The sequence below is a fragment of the Zingiber officinale genome, chromosome 7B (assembly GCF_018446385.1).
Source record: "Zingiber officinale cultivar Zhangliang chromosome 7B, Zo_v1.1, whole genome shotgun sequence".
Lineage (NCBI taxonomy): Eukaryota > Viridiplantae > Streptophyta > Magnoliopsida > Zingiberales > Zingiberaceae > Zingiber > Zingiber officinale.
Window position 1 is genome coordinate 35,384,885 of NC_055999.1, and position 23,721 is coordinate 35,408,605.

The following is a 23,721-nucleotide window of genomic DNA, read 5'->3' on the forward strand; positions in this document are numbered from 1 at the left end:
ATCCATCTGCCATATCTCATAGTCATGGTAGGCTGCAATAGCAAGCATGATCCGAATGGACTTAAACATCGCTACTGGAGAAAAGGTCTCATCATAGTCAATACCATGAATCTGCTTGAAACCTTTAGCTACCAAGCGACCCTTATAAATAAGTCCATCCATGTCAGTCTTTCTCTTAAAGACCCACTTGCACCCTATGGGTTTTACCCCTTCAGGTGGATCAACCAAAGTCCAAACTTGGTTGGTGTACATGGATTCCATCTCGGATCTCATGGCCTCTAGCCATTTCTCGGAATCTGGTCTCATCACAGCTTCCTGATAGGTGGTAGGCTCATCCTTTATGAGCACAACGTCATCATGGTCAGATAAGAGAAATGAGTATCTCTCAGACTGACGACGTACCCTATCAGATCTGCGAAGAGGAATGTCTACTTGAACTGGTTGTTGTTCCTCAACTCCTTGTGGAACATCATCCACAATACTTTGTGGTTCCAGTTCAATTTCCATCGAGGCATCAGTGCTATTGTTTGCATCTTGAACTTCTTCAAGATCGAACGCGCTCCCACTAGTCTTTCTAGAAACAAAGTCCCTTTCTAGAAAGACCCCAGTCTTTGCCACAACCACCTTGTGCTGACTGGGATAGAAGTAATATCCCTTAGTTTCCTTGGGATATCCAATAAAGTAGCACTTGTCGAATTTGGGTCCTAATTTGTCTGAGACCTGACGTCGAACGTAAGCCTCACAACCCCAAATCCTCATGAAAGACACCTGGGCATCTCTCCCAGTCCATATCCTATATGGTGTCTTTATCACGACCTTGGATGGAACTCGGTTGAGTATAAAAGCTGCCGTGTCTACAGCATAGCCCCAAAGGTATGTCGGAAGATCTGTGTGACTCATCATAGACCGTACTATATCTAATAGGGTACGATTCCTCCTTTCGGATACACCATTCCACTGTGGTGTTCCAGGAGGAGTGAGTTGGGATAGAATCCCACACTCAGCTAGGTAGTCACGAAACTCATGGCTAATGTATGCTCCACCTCGATCGGATCAAAGTATCTTAATACTCTTGCCAAGCTGGTTCTGTACTTCATTCTTGAATTTTTTGAACTTTTCAAAGGATTCAGACTTATGTGTCATCAAGTACACATAACCATATCTACTGAAGTCATCAGTAAATGTGATGAAGTACCTATAACCGCCTTTAGTAGCAACATTGAAAGGGCCACATACATCACTATATATGAGTCCTAACAAATCAGTTGCTCTCTCGCTGTGCCCACTAAAGGGAGTCTTGGTCATCTTGCCTCGTAGGCATGACTCGCATACCTCATATGATTCAAAATCAAATGAGTCCAGCATACCATCCTTATGGAGCTGGGATAAGCGCTTGTCATTTATATGACCTAAGCGACAGTGCCAGAGGTAAGTTTGGTTCATGTCATTTAACTTGAACCTCTTGGTATTTATGTTATAGATAGGGCTCTCAAGGTCTAGAATATAGAGTCCGTTTATCAGAGGTACACTACAATAGAACATATCGTTTAAATAGATGGAACAACATTTGTTCTTTATAGTAAACGAGAAACCTTTCTTGTCCAAACAAGAAACTGATATAATGTTCTTAGTTAATGCAGGCACATAACAACAATCGACTAACTCTAGTACAAGCCCAGAGGGCAGAGATAGAAAGTAACAGCGGCAACCCGTGCTCCATTGCCTACTCGTAGGTCCACCTCGCCCTTTGTCAATGCCCTGCTATTTCTCAGCGCCTGCACATCAGTACAAATGTGAGAAGCACATCCAGTATCTAATACCCATGATATAGAAATAGATAGATTGACTTCTATAACATATATACCTGAAGTGGAAGTCTCACTTCGCTTCTTCTTAAGATCCTCCAAGTATACCTTGCAGTTCCTCTTCCAGTGCCCGGTCTGACCGCAGTGGAAGCAGGTAGCATCCTTGGCGACCCCTCCTTTAGGCTTCAGTGCCTTGCCTTTGCCCTTGGCTTGGGACTTTCCTTTGCCTTTGGGCTTGCCCTTGCCCTTATGTTTCTGAACCATTAGAACAGTGTTGGGCTTAGCCTTCTTAAGGTTTAGCTCAGCAGTTCTTAACATGCTAAGCAGCTCGGGCAGTGGCTTGTCAATCTCGTTCATATTGTAATTAAGAACGAACTGACTATAGCTATCCGGCAAGGATTGCAAGATCAGATCAGTGGCCAGCTCTTGGCCAAGTGGGAACCCCAACCTTTGTAGGTTCTCTATGTACCCAATCATTTTGAGTACATATGGGCCTACAGGAGCCCCGTCTGACATCTTGCACTGAAACAGTGCCCTTGAGATCTCAAATCTCTCATGTCTCGCTTGACCTTGATACAGTTGACGAAGATGTTCAACCATATCGTAAGCGCCCATTAACTCGTGTTGCTTCTGAAGCTCAGAGTTCATGGTCGCGAGCATTAGACAAGACACATCTAATGCGTCATCTTGATGCTTCTTGTAAGCATCTTTGTCAGCTCGCGGGGCATTGGCTGGAGGAGCCACCTGTAACGCCCGCCCTCCCTGCTAACCCTAAGGGACGGGGCTACGATACTCTACGTACATATTACAGCGAAAGACTTAAAATAATTTTTCTTAGATTAATAAAAACTTTTCTTTTGTTTGCATATCTGAACTACACTAATATAGTTTCCATAACATGATAACAAGATAAATAGAAACATAACATCAAGTCACCCATTTAGTACTACAATTTATGAAACCAAAGCGTAATTCTTAAAAGTTTTTAAAGCAGGTTCTTATTGGGTTGCCTAGCCACAGCCACACACATCTCCTTGCCTCTCCTGCTGCTCCTTTAGCATATCCAGCTTTTTCCTTTATCTGCGGTACAAGGAAAGTAAGCTGTGAGCACTCATGGCTCAGTAAGTTCCTTTCCTACTCACTAAAACCAAAAATCATTACATAATCAAAGAATATATCAACATAACATGATCTCAACTAGTCATGGCATAACATATCATACTCTTTAATCATATCATGCAACATAACAAAATCATAATTAGTCATGGCATATCATCTCTTAAAGCATAGCATGAAATATAACATAATCATATCTAATCATGACATCTCATCCCTTAAAGCATAGCATGGAACATATCATAGTCATATCTAATCATGGCATATCATAAATCATAGCATTATCACAACATGATCATAAAGTATATGCAATATGATTTTGAAAACATGTATCCGAAAAACATGTGTATGTCTCATGATCTTTAAAACCATTTCTTCTTACATATATATCTACTTGAACATAATATCAATATATTGGGGATCCCGGCTTAGTACCACATACATACATAATGCGCGCATCCTAAGTAGATCCAAGGTAGCTAGTCTTGATCCTACTAGGAAACTAGGCCCGTAGCTCGACCTAGGGGCACGTAAGGAGCTCACCCTTTACTAGGCCCGTAATTCGACCTAGGGGCGCATAAGGAGCCCACCCTTTTGGTACAAGCCATTCAAAGTAAAATACATGTCATACTTATACATATCATACATCATACAAGCATGCATCACTTAGGCATACATTATATAAAAGTATGCATCACTTAGGCATACATCATGTCATAAAGGTATGCATCACTTAGGCATACATCATATAAAAGTATGCATCACTTAGGCATACATCATGTCATAAAAGTATGCATCACTTAGGCATACATCATATTAACATGCATATCATAAAAGCATATATATTTTAAGCACATAGCATATCATCAAAGTATACATATTTCCTTCCACATAGTATATCATAAAAAGCATGCATATTCTAAGCATATAGCATATCATCAAGCATGCATATTCTAAGTACATAACATATCATCAAAGCATGCATATTTCTAAACACATATCATATCATAAAAACATGCATATTCTAAGCATATAGCATATCATCAAGCATGCATATTCTAAGCACATAACATATCATTAAAACATGCATATCTCTATCCACATATCATATCATAAAAAGGTATAAATCACAAGCATACATGGTTAAGCATAAGGGTGTATCATGTGATTATACTATCATAAGAAACATGGTAACATAGTTAACTTGGGTTCTAAGCTTCCTAAACCCTTGGGTTCCTATCATGGCCGAACCCCCTTAGGTCTCAATTTAGGTAAAAACAACCTCCAAGCATGTGAAACCTAAATTATCATTACATGAGTTTCATAGGAAGCATTATAAGTATGATTTACTTGGTTTCTAAGTTCTCCAAGTCCTTAAACTCATGTGGCCGAACCCTATCAGTATATAAACAAGGTCCCAAATGTCATGAAAGCATGGAAACCTTAAACCATATTTATAGCATTTTTTTCAAGTAACATAGTAAGCATATTGAGCTAGTTCTTAAGTCCTTCAAGCCCTTAACATATGTCATAGTCAAACTTTTAACAAGTGTTCATGAGGGCTAAAAACAAACATACAAGCATGTGAACTTGAACTAACATCATGTATAAATTCATAACAAAACATTATACAACATGTATGGCCGAAACTTACCCTAGCCTCAATTAGGTCATTAAACAACATATAGCATGGGAACTTTGTCTTTCTACTTATCATATTCCATGTCAAGTGACATAAGCATATTTAATTCTTGTTCTAGGGTTTCTAGGGCATCTATTCCTTCATGGCCGAAACATACAATAGTTCATTTAGGTCATGGAAAAATTATACAAGCATGTGACACAATCAACACATTATCCTATTTTCATAAGAAGCACTTTTAACACATTTGGTTTCATTTCTAAGGCCTCTAGGTCTTTTAAACCCTACTTGGCCGAAACTCAACAGTATATAAACTTGCTTCAAATAGCCTAAAAGCATAAAAAATCATACAAGTTTCATAGCATGTATAAAGACAAGCATAATAAACATACATGTGAATTGTGTCTTAGGCTTCCTACGTTTCTTTCCCTTTTTCTTTTATTTTTCCTCATGGCTGAAACCTACCATTCTTTAAACTAGGTTTTAAGTGGCCTAAAGCATGGAAAACCTAAGTAAGTTTCATGGCAAAAATTACTAAGAACATCATATACAAAGTTGGTTCATAAACAAGCTAGGACCCTTGTGATCCTACATGTCATATATCATTTAACTAATTTTCCTATACTCAATTTAAACATAAGAACATTAAACAACTTTCATATCATAATATCACAGAGGTCTTGAGCATATTAGAATTTTGTTTAAGCTTTTCTAACTATCCATCTTATCATGGCCGAAAATCTAAAATAAGAGTTCATGAATTTCTAGCAATGCTCAGCATGCAATTCTTTAAGAAAACTCTATATTCTATCATACAAACATGGTTACTTAAAATTTAAAGGTCTTCCTAACCCTAAGCCCTTTTCTTGGCCGAAACATATAAATGGATTTCTTTTGGTTCCAAGTAACTTTTAAGCAAGAAAACCAATAAAAGATCCTTAATAGTTCATGGAGAGAATCTTGCACTAGTTTGGTTACACAATATTTTCCCTAACCTCTTTAAAATATTTTTGGCCGAAATTCTAGGGTTAGGTACTCCTCTGATCAAGCATCATTTAGGTATAAAAACATAAAGAAAATCCTTCCTACATAGCATAGAAAAAATATTATGAAATAAGGACTTGTTTAAACCTTCCTAGATTTGAAAACCCTTTCTTTGGCCGAATTTTTCTTAAATTCTTTCCTAGGTTTTCTAATCCTTATAAAATCCGAAAATCACATAAAAAGCCTTGTACCACAGGTGAGGGGAAGCTTACATCCTTTTCGCTTGTGGATCTAAGGTATAGTGATGGAAGAAGTAGCCTCTTCTTCTAGTTCCTTTCCCTTGATTCCCTTGTTAAGTCCTCCTTGTATCTTAGGCTTCTTAGGGGAAAAACCTTGGCTTTGGGGCCAAAGATGGAGGAGAGGGGACTGATGGTTTCGGTGAGGGAGAGGAAGAATGAGAGAAAATGAGAGAAAAATAAACTTCTCTTTTCTTGCTCCCTTTTATGTTAAGGGGGAAAAGGTAGCAAAATTGATTTTTGCTTTCCTTCTCCCTTAGCCTTTTTTTTCTATTTCCTATTTATTTTATTTATTCATTTATTCTTACCATTCATGATGAAATAAGGGGGATTGAATCCTCTTAATTCCCTCTTTAAATTTTCGGCAACAACAAAGAGGAAGAAGGAGAGAAAGGGAGGAAGACAAGTTGTCTTTCTCTTGCTCCTTTCTTGTTTTCTTTTGGCTAGCTTTTACTCTTACCTTTATCATGAGTTTCCCTCCTTTGTTATCAACATCTTCTCTCTATCCCAATTGGTTTCTACTAATTAATTCTATGAAATATAATATAAGAGGTTCATGGTTCAATCCTTGACCTCCTCTTCTTTTTATTTCATTTTATTTCTTTTTGCTTCAACTCACTTCCTATTATTTTTCTAAGGAAAAATCCCACATTCATATATTTATCTTACAAGCTTAGTGGGTATTACACCTCCGGAATGGGCTTCTCCAGAACGTACAGTTTACGTTCCTGAGTGAGAAGTATTCTCAAGTTCCTGTACCAGTCCAGGAAGTTTGCTTCGTTAAGCTTGTCCTTCTCAAGGACAGATCGCAGGGAGAAAGTGTTCGTATTCGACGTCATGGTAATCTACAACAGAAATAAAAGCAGAAATAAATATCATATTCTTAATCATTTAATTAGGCCTTTACTAAATGATGCTCCCACTGAATTCTATAATTCATGTGGGACAAGATCCACATCATACTAACCCTTGAGTTAGCTTTGGCTAATACGCCCAAGACTTAGTATGATCGGTAGGTAACGATTACCAATTACATCTCTATGCAACTCTTGTTTATAGGATGAAATCCGCATGTATATTAAAACTCGAGTTAGCTTTGGCTAATACGCCCGAGAATTAATATAAACGTGATTTTGTCCTACCTTTCCAACCATTGAAAGAATGCCTATAGTTGTACTCGATCCAACCGAGTAAACTAGGAATACTCAATCTAATTGAGTTTGTACTCGCCCATGCGTTGATAGGCGGGACCAAGATTGTCCCTCCGTACCCTACCAAGATAGTATGTGTTGCTCTGCTTTGGCAGATTCATCAACATCATGCGATCGAGGTAGTGGTAGGTATCACGGCATGGTAGGCATTTTGAATTATCGTGATTTAGATATAATCTAAATGATGTTGTATCATATACACGAAATAGATCTAATCTAATCGATAGAGTGCATCTTGTACACGATGTAGATCTAATCTAATCGTAAGGGTGCATCTTGTGCACGATTTAGATCTAATCTTAATCGCTAGGCACTAATTAATTACTTAATTAAACATGCATCATATACACAAGTAATTAACTAAGTTTTGTGATTAGTCATGGCCCTATTACGATCTTCTCAAGCCAATGAGAAGATCGGATGGTCAACCTAAGGTCAACTTCTCAAGCGCCTTCCTTTTGACCACCTTGTGTTGATCGCGCCTTCCTCGTAACTCCGTCTCGAGTGGACCTTCCACAGCTCCAATTTTGTACATTACAATTTTTTGAAACTCGAGTTACATTCGAGTCTAAATCTAATTTACAACCAGAATAATAGAAAGGCACGACGCGCAGGTAGCGAAAAATAAATAAAAATAAAATACAAGCATGCACATCACATAACGGCACGCAGGCCGTATTATGAATTACAACACATATTGTCCAATCAAATTGGGTATTTGGGCCATGACTATTACAAAAATAATATATAATTCAAAATTATATATTTCTATAATTTTCTGTAATTTTTCTATAATTTTTTTTTATAATTTTACGGGTACAATTTCCCAGCGGTCCCGTTTAGCGATTTTCGGGCGCAATCGCGGAACGAACTCCCTTGCGGGGCCAGGGGCAGCGCCCCTACCCGCGATCTAACCATCGCGAGGGTTCCTTTGCAATCTAACAGCGCCTTAGCCCGCTGTCCCAAAAATATTTGGGGCAAAACTAAGCCGTTTTGGAAAAATCTTCCCGGTAGCGAAAGCCTACAAGTACCGAAACACTTGTGCTTCGCTTCTACGAGAAAATTACCCATAAAAACTATAAAAAACCTATATTTACAGAAAATCACAGAAGGTTTAATTTTTCATAAAAATCAAATTAAACTCGTACAAGCTTCGCACGTGGCTCTGATACCACTGTTGGGTTTTTCGGTTCGCGAAAACCGCTTTTTCGCGTCTCGGAAACCCCGAAAGCCCCTAGCCATGGATCCGTGCGAAGAAAATTTACGAAAAACTTACGAGTACGAGTTTACTATCTAGATCTACACTTAGATCTACATGTTTAGAAATTTACCCTTGTAGCGAAGCCCTTCGCGTTCCCGCTCGTCCAAACGGTGCCAGATCTCGAGAGTGTCAAAATAGACACTCCTCTAGAAGTATCCACACGAACTAATTAGGTGGAGATGACCAAAAACCAAGGTGTGCTAGCACCTATGTGGTTCGGCCAAGAAAGGAGGAGAGGGAGAGCTTGAGAGGAAGAAGATGCAATAATCATCACTTGAATGAAAATGAATCCATTTTCATTCAAATTGTGGCCGACCACATTTCCCAAATGTAACCCCCTCATTAATGCATTAAGTTGTCATCAAAGAGGGAATGTAACCTCCATGAGGTGGCACTCACTAGTAACTCCCATGAGGTGGCAACCATAATGATGTGGAATAACATCATTGGTCCATATCAATGTCAACTCACCAATGAGGTGGCATAAAGTCAAGTCAAACTTGACTTTTAATCTTCCTCTCAAGTCAAGTCAAACTTGACCAAATCTCTTCCATGGTTGATCGAATCCAACCATTTAATTCAAGCCAACTTAATATAATGAATCTAATTCATTTAATTAAATTGATTCAATGAGTCAAAATCTAAATTAGACTCATTGAACACATGAATCAACTTGAGTCAAACTCAAGTTAGTTAGGATTACTCTTAATCCAATTTGATTCATCAAATGAATCTAATCTTCTTGGTTCATCATATGAACCTAATCTCCATCTAATTGTCCTAAGTGTGTGACCCTATAGGTTCTTGTAACGTTGGCAATGCCCTAAACCCATTTAGGAGCATAAGTAATGAGCGGTATCTAGCAACACATTATTACTACCCAAGTTATAAGAAATGTCGAGATCCAACATCACCTTGTGACTAATAATTGTGACTCCTCACAATATATGACAAGTGTCCTTCTATCCTAGACATCTAGATTGGTCAATGTGAGGCATAGACCGTGTCATCCTCTGACCAATCTAAATCTTGAACTCCAAGTAGACTCACTAAATCAAATGAGCTCAATATCCCATATTGACTCATTTGGGCATGGCCATGCACTTCGTGGTCTCACTCTATCAAGAATACCGATGTCTCTCCTGTCATATAGGAGGGATAGATCTCATCTATATCAGTCACATCCCTCTGCATAATTTGTTATATACCCAGTAATCGCTTTTATAGTCCACCCAGTTACGAGTGACGTTTGACGAAACCAAAGTACATAACTCCTTATGTAGGGATCTATGGTGACTTCAGGTCTAAGGACTAGTAGTCATACTAATAGCCACATGAGAAAGTATATGACACTCATATAACGATCCATGATACTTTCTCATGGCGGGTCATTCAGTATACATTCTCTAATGTATACCCATGTGTCAACTTGATATCTCTATATCCATGACTTGTGAGATCAAGTCATCGAGTTGACATACATGTTAGTCTTATTGCATTAACATTGTCCCTGAATGTTAATACTCGACTAGGAATGATTAAGAGTAGTGTTCCCTATATCATCTCACTATCGGTTCAACTAACCGATTGATATAGGTGAGAACCATCTACTCAAGGACATTATTATACTTAGTTTATTTGGCACCAATACAAGTAAGTATAATAACCAAAATCCAAATGTCTTTATTTATATAGAATATGATACAATAAGTCCAAAAATACAATCATCAAATGATGGGCTATAGGGCTCTAGCTAACAAGTATATCTTCACCCATATCTTGGTTACCACATTAATGACTAATAGTCATCCGTGATTTACTATCTCCATGTTGACCTAGAGATGAGTTGACGGGGGTGCTAGAGGTGAATGAATCACTTTTTTTTTGCTATATTTGATGTGAGTGCCGTTAATTGCACCAATACAATCTTGAAAATTTTTGTATAAACAAGCGATATGGACTATGAACATAACATCTAATAACGATGATATATTTGAGAAAATTTATGAGCATTTTACCTTAAAATGAAGGAAATATCGGAAATTTTCTTGAATATATGGATGAGTAGTGTTGTAATTAGAAAATCACTTTATCCAATTAAGAGACATCTTTTTACAAGATCTTAGGACATTATGAAATGACATACTAATAGTATAACTAGACTATTGAAAAGACTCTTGTACTTGTATGTAGAAATAACTAATAGCATTGCTAGAAATCATTATCATTATGGATCAAGTCTCCACATGATGCATGAGCTGAAATCATTTAAGTATGGTCTTAGGGTTAAAACTTGGCGTATCTGAGTATACCTCTTCTTCGTGTCTTACCATCTGCACTAATGGCTAATAATCATTCGTGATTTACCTCATTCATATTGACCTAGAAACGGATTGACGAAATTTCTAAGACAAACGAATCATCTTTTATCACATAAAATCATTTAAGTAGTCATTTGTTGTATGTCCCTTTGCATCTGATCTTACAACCACTTTCGCTGTATATCATCTCTCTTAATTGTTAAAAATAACTCCCTAACTTTAGGTTTTAAAAACAACCGTGTTACGTACCTCCATAAACTACCACCTTCTTAAATTCCAGATACATACAATCGAAAGCCTCCATGTAGTCTTTGATACTGTATTGTCTCACATTATCAGTCGGACACCTGAGATGATTGTGATTCACTTTATATTATCCTCTCTGGACACTTTGCAATTTTTATGCAGTCGATGACTTCTTTTACTTTTCATGACAGATAGGAATAGAAAACGGGTTGCTTTTTCTAGATGAGCCTCTCCATGTTAGTTTGGTGTGTGCCATTTGTTTCAGTAGTATGGTCGATGCCAGATCTGTCAACCACACTAGAATATATATTAATGTCATCTTGTAAGTGTTGTGGCAATATTCCAGAGCTGGATGCTCACACACCGTCCCCAGTAGCTACAACATCTGAAAATAATAGATCTTGATCGGTTACTAGTACAGGTCCTCGATCTCTAAACTTGGCAGCTTAATTGTGATAATAATAAAATTGAAGAACTTACTCAAATTTTCAATTACAATTTTTTACTTTGACTTCAGTTCGGTGGCCGCTAAGTGAAAACCCTGTGACTCACATTGCGTACTGACAAAACCCCAATTTTTTGACTCATTGCTTGGCTTTGTGCTATTCAGCATCAAACACAGAGTCTACGTAACAGGCTAGCCACCGACAATGTAGATCGGAATTCGATTGTTACCAAGGTGAGCAAATATGGCCGGCACCATCAGGGCATTGCTGTTGGAGTAGTGTGGTCAAATCTACCATTATTGTGATGCAAAAGGTGATAATGTTCACCCAGCGCCCCTCCAAGCAGGTAGGCGCGGCCTCTCCTTGGTGGGAGGAGGAACTTATTTAGGAATGAACTCAGAGGATTCCTTGCTCCTATGATCCAAATCTACCCTCAGCAGCGGCGTAGCAATGATCTCTGCTTGCGGGTGAGCGGTGGAAGAATGTAGAGCTCTTACTGCGCCAGTGATAGAGGAAGTAGTTATGTTGCGTTGGGACTAGGTGAGATGGGTCAAATAACGAAGAGTGAAAAGGGATTCAAGAGGAAGCCGACTTGTGACTTCAAGAGGTCTTTAAAGTGATGTATAAAAGCCAGAGCTTTGGTACGGTGCCACAATGGAAATGCCTAGCTAGCAAAAGAATCATAGTGGAACAACCGCTTTATTGTTATCGTCTGAGAAGATGAAAGCGAAACAGCAGAAGATGAAAAGCTTGGAGAGGCCATCGGAATTCTATTTCCATTCATTCATTCTCCCCAAGCATCAAAGCAACAGAAACATTACCGATCAGAAGGGAATGCCGGCAGCGGTCTTGACCCAGGCGGGACGGGCGGAGACGTCCTTCCACCAGGCGAGCAGGTGAGGACGAGATGTGACAAGTGCGGCCTTGGACGTCTTCAGCAGGTAGTTGGTGTAGGGGATGTGATTGAGGTCGACCAAGGTGAAGTGCTCTCCGGCGAGGTACTTGTTCTGCGCCAGACGCGCCTCGTACACATCCAACACCTTCTCCAGCTTCGCAGCCTGCGCCTCCACGATCGCCTCGTCGGCCGTGGCTTTGACAAGAATTGGCTTGATCAGCGCCTCGAACACCAGCGAGGCGATGGGCGGCCCGAACTGCTGCGACTCCACCTCGAGCCAAATCTCCACCGCCGCACGCTCTGCGGGGGTTCCTCCGGAGAGGAGGAGGTCCGGCCCGGCCTCCGCGTACTTGGTAGCGATGTATCGGTTGATCGCCCGCGACTCTGCGTGTCCGATCGACGCATAAAAAAAATTTAAAAAAAAAAAAAAGTGAAGGAGATCAATCAGATCCTTGGACGCCCAAACTTAAAATTATTCCGACCAAACAAACAGAGAAGATTAGGAGAAATTTTCATTTTATCCCATATTTTAGCTCTGTTTAATTTTAACTCTTATAATTTCAAATATTAAATTTTAATTCTTACTGTTGGTCAAATAAAAATAAAATATATCTATTTACATGCAAAAAATCATAATTTAAATTAAGAATAAATTATCAAAATATCTTTATTTCGTTAATAAGTAATATTGAGAATACTAAAGGGCAAAACTAAAAATAGGGTTTAAAAAAACCATAGGGAGCGAAATGAAAATCTCTCGTCAGAAGCGAAGTAGAGAACTCACCGAAGAGGACGACGTCTCCGTCCTCCAGAACTGGGATCTGGCCGAAGGGCTGCAAATTTTAAGAAGAGCAAACGATTGATATGATAACAAATTAGAGACAGTAGAAACGGAATAAATTAAAGAGGATGGAAGAACAAGAATTACGTTGAGGGCAAGAAAGTTAGGGTGCTTGTGCGCGCCGGTGCGGAGGTCGACGATGACGAGCTCGTAGTCGAGGCCTTTCTCGTTGAGGGCCGCCAGAGCTCGGATGGTGTTGGTGGACGTGGGCATCCCGTAGATCTTGATCCCTCCCATCTCCGCTATTCTTTCGATTCTCAATTTGGTTTATTTTTTCCCCCCCTTGGCAGCTTAAATCGTGAGTCCAGCGGAGCCGTGCTGGCCCACATGCATTGATTGTCATGAAGTGGAGTTGGTAGAAGTTTCCTGTTTGACAGTGACTCGGAGAGGAAGGAAGGCGAAATCAGAGGTACCGGAATGGAACAACAAGGCGCGTCTGAACGGGCAATAAAAATGTGATAAGTAATGAATGCTTCTGACAGCATCTCCCATTCATCACCAAAATATCAAATTTAGTATCAATTTAATATCAAATTATTCTAATTCATACACCAAAACTCATTTCAAATATGATGATGTGAATAATACAACACCATATTTGGTGTTACACTATTTACATCATCATATGGAGGGAATTTTTTTTATTATATTATTATAAAATCAAATGTAATTAATTAATAATAATTATTTTCTTTATCTTTATTTATAGTATAATTAAATGTAATTATTATTTAATATAAATTTAAATTAAGTGCATTTAATAGCATATTTAAATTTTATTATGTATATTTGTAAATATTTAATTTATTAAAATTATTATTTTAATTTTACTTAATATATTTTAATTATAATTACATTTATAAATTATCACTAATTTCATAAACATAATACAATAAAATATTAAAATTTTTTATATGCATAAATATACAATACATTATCCATTATATTGACATACAAAATAAAGATAGTAATGACATTAAATTAAAATATTACTAATACAAAATTAAAAACATAATTAACTAAGCTTAACAAACAAGTACATGGTACAAACGATACTAATAAAGCACACATAAACTTAAAATTACTTTAATAATATTATAATACTAATATTCAGGAAGATCACTCCCCATTCCGCTAAAATAATTATGAAATTGTTCAAAAATATTCATAAGATTATGAGATTCTTGATCTTCACCTTGATATTAATTAAGTTGTGATCCTTCTCCCTATATTTCTAGCTCGATACAGACAAATCAAAGACAAAGAAGCTCATATTGCCCTTCAAAATGCATTAATTGAGTATTTATGAGAACAATATAGTAATTCTTAAAGTTAAAGTCTTGTAATATTGTATTTTCAATTAAGTATCCTTGTTTGTTTTAAATATAAAATAGTAAAATATTTTATCTTAATTGTGTGTGATTTTATAATATTTTTAAAATATATTTATGCCTGAGTAATTATATAATAAAAATAAAAATAAAAATTATATATATATATATATTAGTTGAATACTGAATTTTAAAAAATTTAAAATATCAAATATTAAGAAGTATTAGTTTTAAATATAATAATTATCATATAAAAAAATTAATAAGAATAATAAAATATTCTAAATAATTTTTTTTTTGTGTAATATGGTGATGATGGATTGGAGTTGAAATAGTGTTTGGTGTTTAAATAGTATCATTTTGATGTGAAAATTACATCAAATTTGATGATATGAATTGGAGATGATCTGAGCTCTATAAATCGAAATAAATGCGTTTGATGTTCCTAGAGCGAATAACTAAGTGAATGTAGAAAGAGTATTTTATTTGGTCAATGGAACAGGTGCGGCCTGTTTTTTAATATTTTAGAATTCTAATTTTAATAAATTAATGAATACATTTTTAATTAGTAATTAATTTTAAAATATTATGAGTACTTTTTAAATTTATTAATAATTTTTTTTTAATAAGATTGAATCTATCATTTTACAATTAATCGATATAATTTAGATATTTAATATCAAATGATACTAGCAAACTTTTTTCAACAATTTAACAAACGACCATTTAACATTTGAAAAAACGTCTTTTCAATTTCTAAGCATTAAATATCCTTTCTAATTTTGACGAGCTGGATTAATAAAATCTATCATTACTAATATTTTCTGATTTATTTGGATAACTAATAGAGAACTTCAATAGAAAACTTAATTGAATATATGATATCAAATAAACAAAGAAAATATTATAAAATTACCAACGACAGCCACCATGTAATGAATGCGGCATCTCCAATCAATCACCAAAACATTAAATTTGGTATCAATTTAATATCAAATTATTCCAATCCATATACCAAAACTCATCCCAAATATGGTGATGTGAATAGTACAATACCATATTTGGTGTTGCACTATTCACATCACCATATGGAGAGATTTTTTTTTATTATATTATTATAAAATCAAATGTAATTAATTAATAATTATTATTTTCTTTATCTTTATTTATAGTATAATTAAATGTAATTATTATTTATTATAAATTTAAATTAAGTGCATTTAATAGCATATTTAAATTTTATTATGTATATTTGTAAATATTTAATTTATTAAAATTATTATTTTAATTTTATTTAATATATTTTAATTATAATTACATTTATAAATTATCACTAATTTCATAAACATAATACAATAAAATATTAAAAAAATTTATATGCATAAATATACAATACATTACCCATTATATTGACATACAAAATAAAGATAGTAATGACATTAAATTAAAATATTACTAATACAAAATTAAAAACATAATTAACTAAGCTTAACAAACAAGTACATGGTACAAACGATACTAATAAAGCACACATAAACTTAAAATTACTTTAATAATATTATAATACTAATATTCAGGAAGATCACTCTCCATTCCGCTAAAATAATTATAAAATTGTTCAAAAATATTCGTAAGATTCTGAGATTCTTGATCTTCACCTTGATATTGATTAAGTTGTGATCCTTCTACCTATATTTCTAGCTCGATACAGACAAATCAAAGACAAAGAAGCTCATATTGCCCTTCGAAATGCATTAATTGAGCATTTATGGGAACAATATAGTAATTCTTAAAGTTAAAGTCTTGTAATATTGTATTTTCAATTAAGTATCCTTATTTGTTTTAAATATAAAATAGTAAAATATTTTATCTTAATTGTGTGTGATTTTATAATATTTTTAAAATATATTTATGCTTGAGTAATTATATAATAAAAATAAAAATAAAAATTATATATATATATATATTAGTTGAATACTGAATTTTAAAAAATTTAAAATATCAAATATTAAGAAGTATTAATTTTAAATATAATAATTATCATATAAAAAAAATTAATAAGAATAATAAATTATTCTAAATAAATTTTTTTTTTTTTGTGATATGGTGATGATGGATTGGAGTTGAAATAGTGTTTGGTGTTTAAATAATATCATTTTGATGTGAAAATTACATCAAATTTGATGATGTGAATTGGAGATGATCTGAGCTCTATAAATCGAAATAAATGCGTTTGATGTTCCTAGAGCGAATAAGTAAGTGAATGTATAAAGAGTTTTTTATTTGGTCAAGGGAACAGGTGCGGCCTGTTTTTTAATATTTTAGAATTTCAATTTTAATAAATTAATGAATACATTTTTAATTAATAATTAATTTTAAAATATTATGACTACTTTTTAAATTTATTAATAATTTTTTTTTAATAAGATTGAATCTATCATTTTACAATTAATCGATATAATTTAGATATTTAATATCAAATGATACTAGCAAACTTTTTTCAACAATTTAACAAACTACCATTTAACATTTGAAAAAACGACGAGCTGGATTAATAAAATCTATCATTACTAATATTTTCTGATTTATTGGGATAACTAATAGAGAACTTCAATAGAAAACTTAATTGAATATATGATATCAAATAAACAAAGAAAATATTATAAAATTATCACCGACAGCCACCATGTAATGAATGCTTCTGAGGGCATCTCCAACCCATCACCAAAATATCAAATTTGGTATCAATTTAATATCAAATTATTCCAATCCATATACCAAAACTCATACCAAATATGGTGATATGAATAGTACAATACCATATTCACATCAAATATCAAATTTGGTATCAATTTAATATCAAATTATTTGGTATTGCACTATTCACATCACCATATGGAGAGAATTTTTTTTTATTATATTATTATAAAATCAAATGTAATTAATTAATAATTATTATTTTCTTTATCTTTACTTATAGTATAATTAAATGTAATTATTATTTATTATAAATTTAAATTAAGTGCATTTAATAGCATATTTAAATTTTATTATGTATATTTGTAAATATTTAATTTATTAAAATTATTATTTTAATTTTATTTAATATATTTTAATTATAATTACATTTATAAATTATCACTAATTTCATAAACATAATACAATAAAATATTAAAAAAATTTATATACATAAATATACAATACATTACCCATTATATTGACATACAAAATAAAGATAGTAATGACATTAAATTAAAATATTACTAATACAAAATTAAAAACATAATTAACTAAGCTTAACAAACAAGTACATGGTACAAACGATACTAATAAAGCACACATAAATTTAAAATTACTTTAATAATATTATAATACTAATATTTAGGAAGATCACTCTCCATTCCGCTAAAATAATTATGAAATTGTTCAAAAATATTCATAAGATTATGAGATTCTTGATCTTCACCTTGATATTGATTAAGTTGTGATCCTTCTCCCTATATTTCTAGCTCGATACAGACAAATCAAAGACAAAGAAGCTCATATTACCCTTCGAAATGCATTAATTGAGTATTTATGGGAACAATATAGTAATTTTAAAGTTAAAGTCTTGTAATATTGTATTTTCAATTATGTATCCTTGTTTGTTTTAAATATAAAATAGTAAAATATTTTATCCTAATTGTGTGTGATTTTGTAATATTTTTAAAATATATTTATGCCTGAGTAATTATATAATAAAATTAAAAATAAAAATTATATATATATACATATATATATTAGTTGAATACTGAATTTTAAAAATTTTAAAATATCAAATATTAAGAAGTATTAATTTTAAATATAATAATTATCATATAAAAAAAATTAATAAGAATAATAAAATATTCTAAATAATTTTTTTTTTGTGTGATATGGTGATGATGGATTGGAGTTGAAATAGTGTTTGGTGTTTAAATAGTATCATTTTGATGTGAAAATTACATCAAATTTGATGATGTGAATTGGAGATGATCTGAGCTCTATAAATCGAAATAAATGCGTTTGATGTTCCTAGAGCGAATAAGTAAGTGAATGTAGAAAGAGTTTTTTATTTGGTCAATGGAACAGGTGCGGCCTGTTTTTTAATATTTTAGAATTTCAATTTTAATAAATTAATGAATACATTTTTAATTAATAATTAATTTTAAAATATTATGAGTACTTTTTAAATTTATTAATAAATTTTTTTAATAAGATTGAATCTATCATTTTACAATTAATCGATATAATTTAGATATTTAATATCAAATGATACCAGCAAACTTTTTTCAACAATTTAACAAACGACCATTTAACATTTGAAAAAACGTCTTTTCAATTTCTAAGCATTAAATATCCTTTCTAATTTTGACGAGCTGGATTAATAAAATCTATCATTACTAATATTTTCTGATTTATTTAGATAACTAATAGATCAATAGAAAACTTAATTGAATATATGATATAAAAAAACAAAGAAAATATTATAAAATTACCACCGACAGCCACCATGAATGACCGAAAAGTTATTGACCAAGTCTATCCATAAAATTATAGTCAGACAATTAGGGTCTCCTAGTTGGTGACCACAATAATCGGTCCCTCTGGCTACAAAATTATTATCAAGTTGATCCGTGTTTCTAGCCATAAGTTTGCGACAACAAGGTTAATTATTGCATGCCTGTGAAATCATAATCTCTGATTGATGCCACGAGGTAATGGTGTACAGCGCTTTTTTAAGTTTTCAAACATCTCAGAAATTCTGAGTATGATTTTTTTTAATAAACTGTAAAAATTACTCAACTGATAAATCAACCGCTACAAACATTTTTCAATTTATTCATAGAATACTTTCATGGACTAAATCGATACTCTTTAAAATTATTCGGTCTATATTGAATATCTCATGATGGCAGCCGCCATTGACCACTGATTTTTGTTATTATTTTTATATTTTTTAATGAAATATATTTTAGAAAATAAATGCAGTATTTTGTAAATATTAAAGCCGGTTGAATTCTGGGAACTGGTATTGCGCAATGGATCACAATGACGTTTCACGGCGTTGCATTCCCGCTTAAATACCGCTCATTTTATGATGAGAATTATGGATGCAATTACGTCCGAGAAATAATTTACCTTTTCGATAACATTTAAGATCAGAATAATAAAAGGAGATTTTACTTATGCGATGAATATATTGGAAAATTTCCATATAGATTGGAGACAGGAAGAAATAAATCTTTATAGATGGGAGACAAGAAGTATGGTACGAGAATTAGATTCTTGACAAAAGAATAAACTTGAGTGGATCAAGGATATAATGTAAAGGTAGATAAAGATTCAGAGATGAGAAAACTCCAAGCATAAAAGTCTAATAAACAAGAGGTTCAATTGGCATCATGTCATACTAGCTAGGCTAAGATAAAAGCATCAGTCAATTGATATGTAAATCAATCGACTACTACTTTGAAAATACATTCGGATCAAACTATTAGTCGATTAATACATTTCATCAATCGATTGATGTCAATTTAAAGAAGAATAGAAGTAAGTGAGACTCGTTTGTTCTGCTCGACTGATGACATCAATCGATTGATGTTGAATATCAATCGACTGATGTTAAATTGAAGAGCACGGAAGTGAATGAGATTTGCATACTCTATTTGACTGATGTGATCAGTCAATTGATGTTGGACATCAATCGATTGCTGTCTAATTAAAAAGCACAAAAGTAAGTGGGACTCATGTGCTCTATTTGACTAATGCGATTAGTCGATTGATGTAGAACATAAATTGACTGATATCAAATTGAAGATCACATAAACGAGTGGGGCTCATGTGTTCTATTTGACTAATATTGAATTGAAGAGCAAGGAAGCGAGTGAAACTTGCTTGCTCAATTTGACTAAAGTCGAATGATGGTTTCTATTAGTCGTCTAACGTTCAAATTAGAGACAAAATAAGACAGATTTCAGAAGCGTCAATGCCCGAGATAAAAAGTTATCGGAGACCATATCAGTCAACTAATATTGCGAAACAATCGACTTATGTTGAAATAAAGACTTTGACTCAAGAGCATTCATATAAAAGCAAGAAAAAAAAACATTCAAAGGGCTAGACCTCTCATTCCAAGCCAAGATTTTTTATGCTATTTGATTACTAAGAAGTGCTTGAGCTAAATAGTATTTAAGTGCCTTTATCATCTCAACGCGTGGTAGAGGGAGGTGAGGTGACATCTTCCGATTAGTCAATGCACGTCAGATCCAAGCGCCCAAAGGAATTGAGGCACTTGGAACGAGATAGAGTCGATTAGGAGGAGCTCCGCTAAGCTCTCACCACATTAGCAACTGAGGCGCCTTAAAGGGATAGAAGCGCCTAGAAGTGGGTAAGCTACAACGAGCTCGGATTTGATTAGTTTTGATCTAGGCGCCTTAAAGGCGTAGAGGCCCCTGGATCATCCTTTATAAGGAGGGTCCAAGTAGAGCCAAAAATGTCAATCACTACTTTCACATTTAGATTTTGTAATCTTTGAATTGTTAGTGGATTGTCTAACGAAAGCGATCGATGATCACATGCCTTGAAGTATGAGTCGTCAAGGGCTTCAAACCAAGTAAAAGAAACTTATGTTAGTTTTATTATTTATTTCTGCTGTGAATTTAACTTGAGTTTTATAAAAATCGTGAAAAAATCACGAATACTATTCACCCCCGTCTAGCACACTTTTCAATCCTTTACATACATGTATGTGCAATAATATAAACTAACACTAAGGCCATTAAACTTTCAATGTGGGACTAAAAACCTATTCACAATGATGCCTTTTTTTTTCCACCTCTTGGTTTTCATTCACATTTCTAACAATCTCCCACATGAATGGAAACAGGGTATGTGATAACATTCAACAGTTTTGTCTAGTATAAGACAGGTAAGTTTTACCCTTTGAACCTTCCCTTGTAAAGATTTGTTTGTTTATTAGCTGACAGTAAATATGATATCCTTGAATTGTTCTGCCATTTGTATAAGAAATGACATATCTTATCTAGAACTCTCCCTAATACAACTCAGTTCTCGTAAGTGTGTTCATTTTTTGCCATGAATACACCTAGTTCTATAATAAGTTCTAAGAATTGTATCTCTAATTCTTTTCGAAGCAACCCCACTTCTTTCTCACATAAGTGATCTCACAAGAGTATTCCACATTACTCCATTGGATCATTAAAAGTTGTGTACTTAACTTTCATCCTTCATTTATCTATTGAGTCATCCCCCACAGTGAGAAATTTTGTCCATGCAGTTAGGTTGCCCCTTTAAACGTAGTTCTTGGGATCTCAAATCTGCATAGGTTGGGTTTCCTTTGCACCAACATTTCTTATCGACATCAAACTCATCCCTTGTGATGAACTTGCAGCTAACTCTCTGTTTAACCCTTTAGTTAACGGATATGGTAGATATCCTTTGGTTTCACATAGTCAACAGTGATAACTCTCGTTAAGAATAGTTGTCTAATGGAGTTATATCTATGATGTATATAACTAGACTTATCATTATACATATGGCTTTATGTCCGATCAATTTCTGATTGACTATCGCAATGTATACAAATTACCGACACCAGTTTCGACTATCTAAGAACATCTTCTAAGAATTTTCATAGTTATTCAGTTTCTTCACCATATTTGTCAAAAGCTACAAACTTAGATTCCATCGTAGTTTCGACCATCTAAGAACATCTTCTAAGATTTTTCATAGTCATTTAGCTTCTTCACCATATTTGTCAAAAGTTACAAACTTAGATTCCATCATAGTTTCGACCATCTAAGAGCATCTTCTAAGAATTTTTATAGTCATTCAACTTCTTCAACATATTTGTCAAAAGCTACAAACTTAGATTCCACAGTAGATATGATTATTATAGTTTACTTAGAATATTTCCATGAAATGACTACACCTCCTAAAGTGAATACATATCCACTCGTAAACTTAGAGCCTTTTATATCAAATATCCAACCCGCATCATTGTATCCTTCGATCATAATAGGATATCTTGTATAATATAGTCTATATTCATGAGCATACTTCCAAGTATCTTATTACTCTTATATCCCTTTTTAGTACTCAACACCGGGATTACTTGTATATCTACTTAATTTACTTACTACGTAGGCTAAATCTGGGCATATATAATATTGGTGCAGGAAGTACTAGATGATTAAAGTTAAGTTTTGATAATAGCAAAGGATTCAAAGTTAAGAATTATTATAGTTCTAATAAGTCTGATTGAGTGTGCAGAAAAATCCTAAATAAGTCTAGGCAAGATAAAAGTCCTAGTGAATACTGTTGGACCCTTTGGATGCCAGCAAGAGGGGAGGGGTGAATTGCCCTACAAGATAAAACAACCCTTTCTCGAATTTTCAACTAAATAAAAGACCTTGTAATTAAAATAAAGAGACTAGTAAAAAGTAAACAGACACAAGGAAGTTACTTGGTTTGCAATCAGGAGATTGTTAATCCAAGGAAAATATGATGCATTATCTGATGTCTCCTTTAGGCGGAGTAGCCTCCTACAGCATTAACAGTACAGACAGAAAAGTAAAGCACAGAGAAATGAATTACAAGTGAATTGAATAAACTATGCAGATCAGTGCTATATTTATAGCACTGTTTAGGGCGCCCCGAAGGGTTCCCGGTGCCTTGGGGGGGGGGGGGGGAATAAAATTTTATCCCCCAACGTACATATTACGATTTGACCGTGATTTGGAAAATATCCAGGTCTGGGCACTCGGAAGGGATCCGGGTGCCCGGACCAGGAAAGTCAATAGGGTTGACTTTTCTCGGTCCGAGACCTTTGCTCTGGTTCAGCTCGTCTCGGTCCGGGTTTTTCGCTCCGGCTCCACTAGCTTGGGTGATCTCGACCATCCGGAATAGGGCTCACCCGAACCCAAGTTCCGACCTTCTCCTCAAGCAGTCTTCCTCTCCGGCTTCTCGTCCCTCAGAGTTGTCGCATGGTTCCTTCTCATCCACCAGAGTACTCATCTGCAGCTCTCTATCCCTCGGATGCACCGAGGCCGTCAGCTCTCTCTCCTGTGCCGTCCTTCTCGCTAGCTGCGTCTCTTGCTCCCCGAGCAATCTTCCGCTTCGGCTTCTCGTCCCTTGGAACCAGCACACGCTTCCTTCTTGTCTGCCGGGGTACTCTTCCGCGGCACCTCATCCCTCGGACGCATCGAGCCCGTCGTCTCTCTCCCCGTGTCGTCCTTCTCGCTAGCCACATCTTACGCTCGACTTCCTGTGCTCCTAAGCTCCTG

The 23,721-nt window shown here is 34.4% G+C and overlaps 1 protein-coding gene across 1 annotated transcript; it reads right to left on the bottom strand.

Moving 5' to 3' along the window:
- Positions 1-12,011: 12,011 nt before the first annotated feature.
- On the bottom strand, positions 12,012-13,345 carry LOC122005663 (glutathione S-transferase 3-like). Its single transcript, XM_042560780.1, has 3 exons — positions 13,152-13,345; positions 13,008-13,056; positions 12,012-12,607 (listed from the first exon to the last, which is right to left on the bottom strand). Exons 1-3 carry the CDS (start codon positions 13,299-13,301, stop codon positions 12,153-12,155), a joined length of 654 nt encoding a protein of 217 aa, XP_042416714.1. The 5' UTR covers positions 13,302-13,345; the 3' UTR covers positions 12,012-12,152.
- Positions 13,346-23,721: the final 10,376 nt, after the last annotated feature.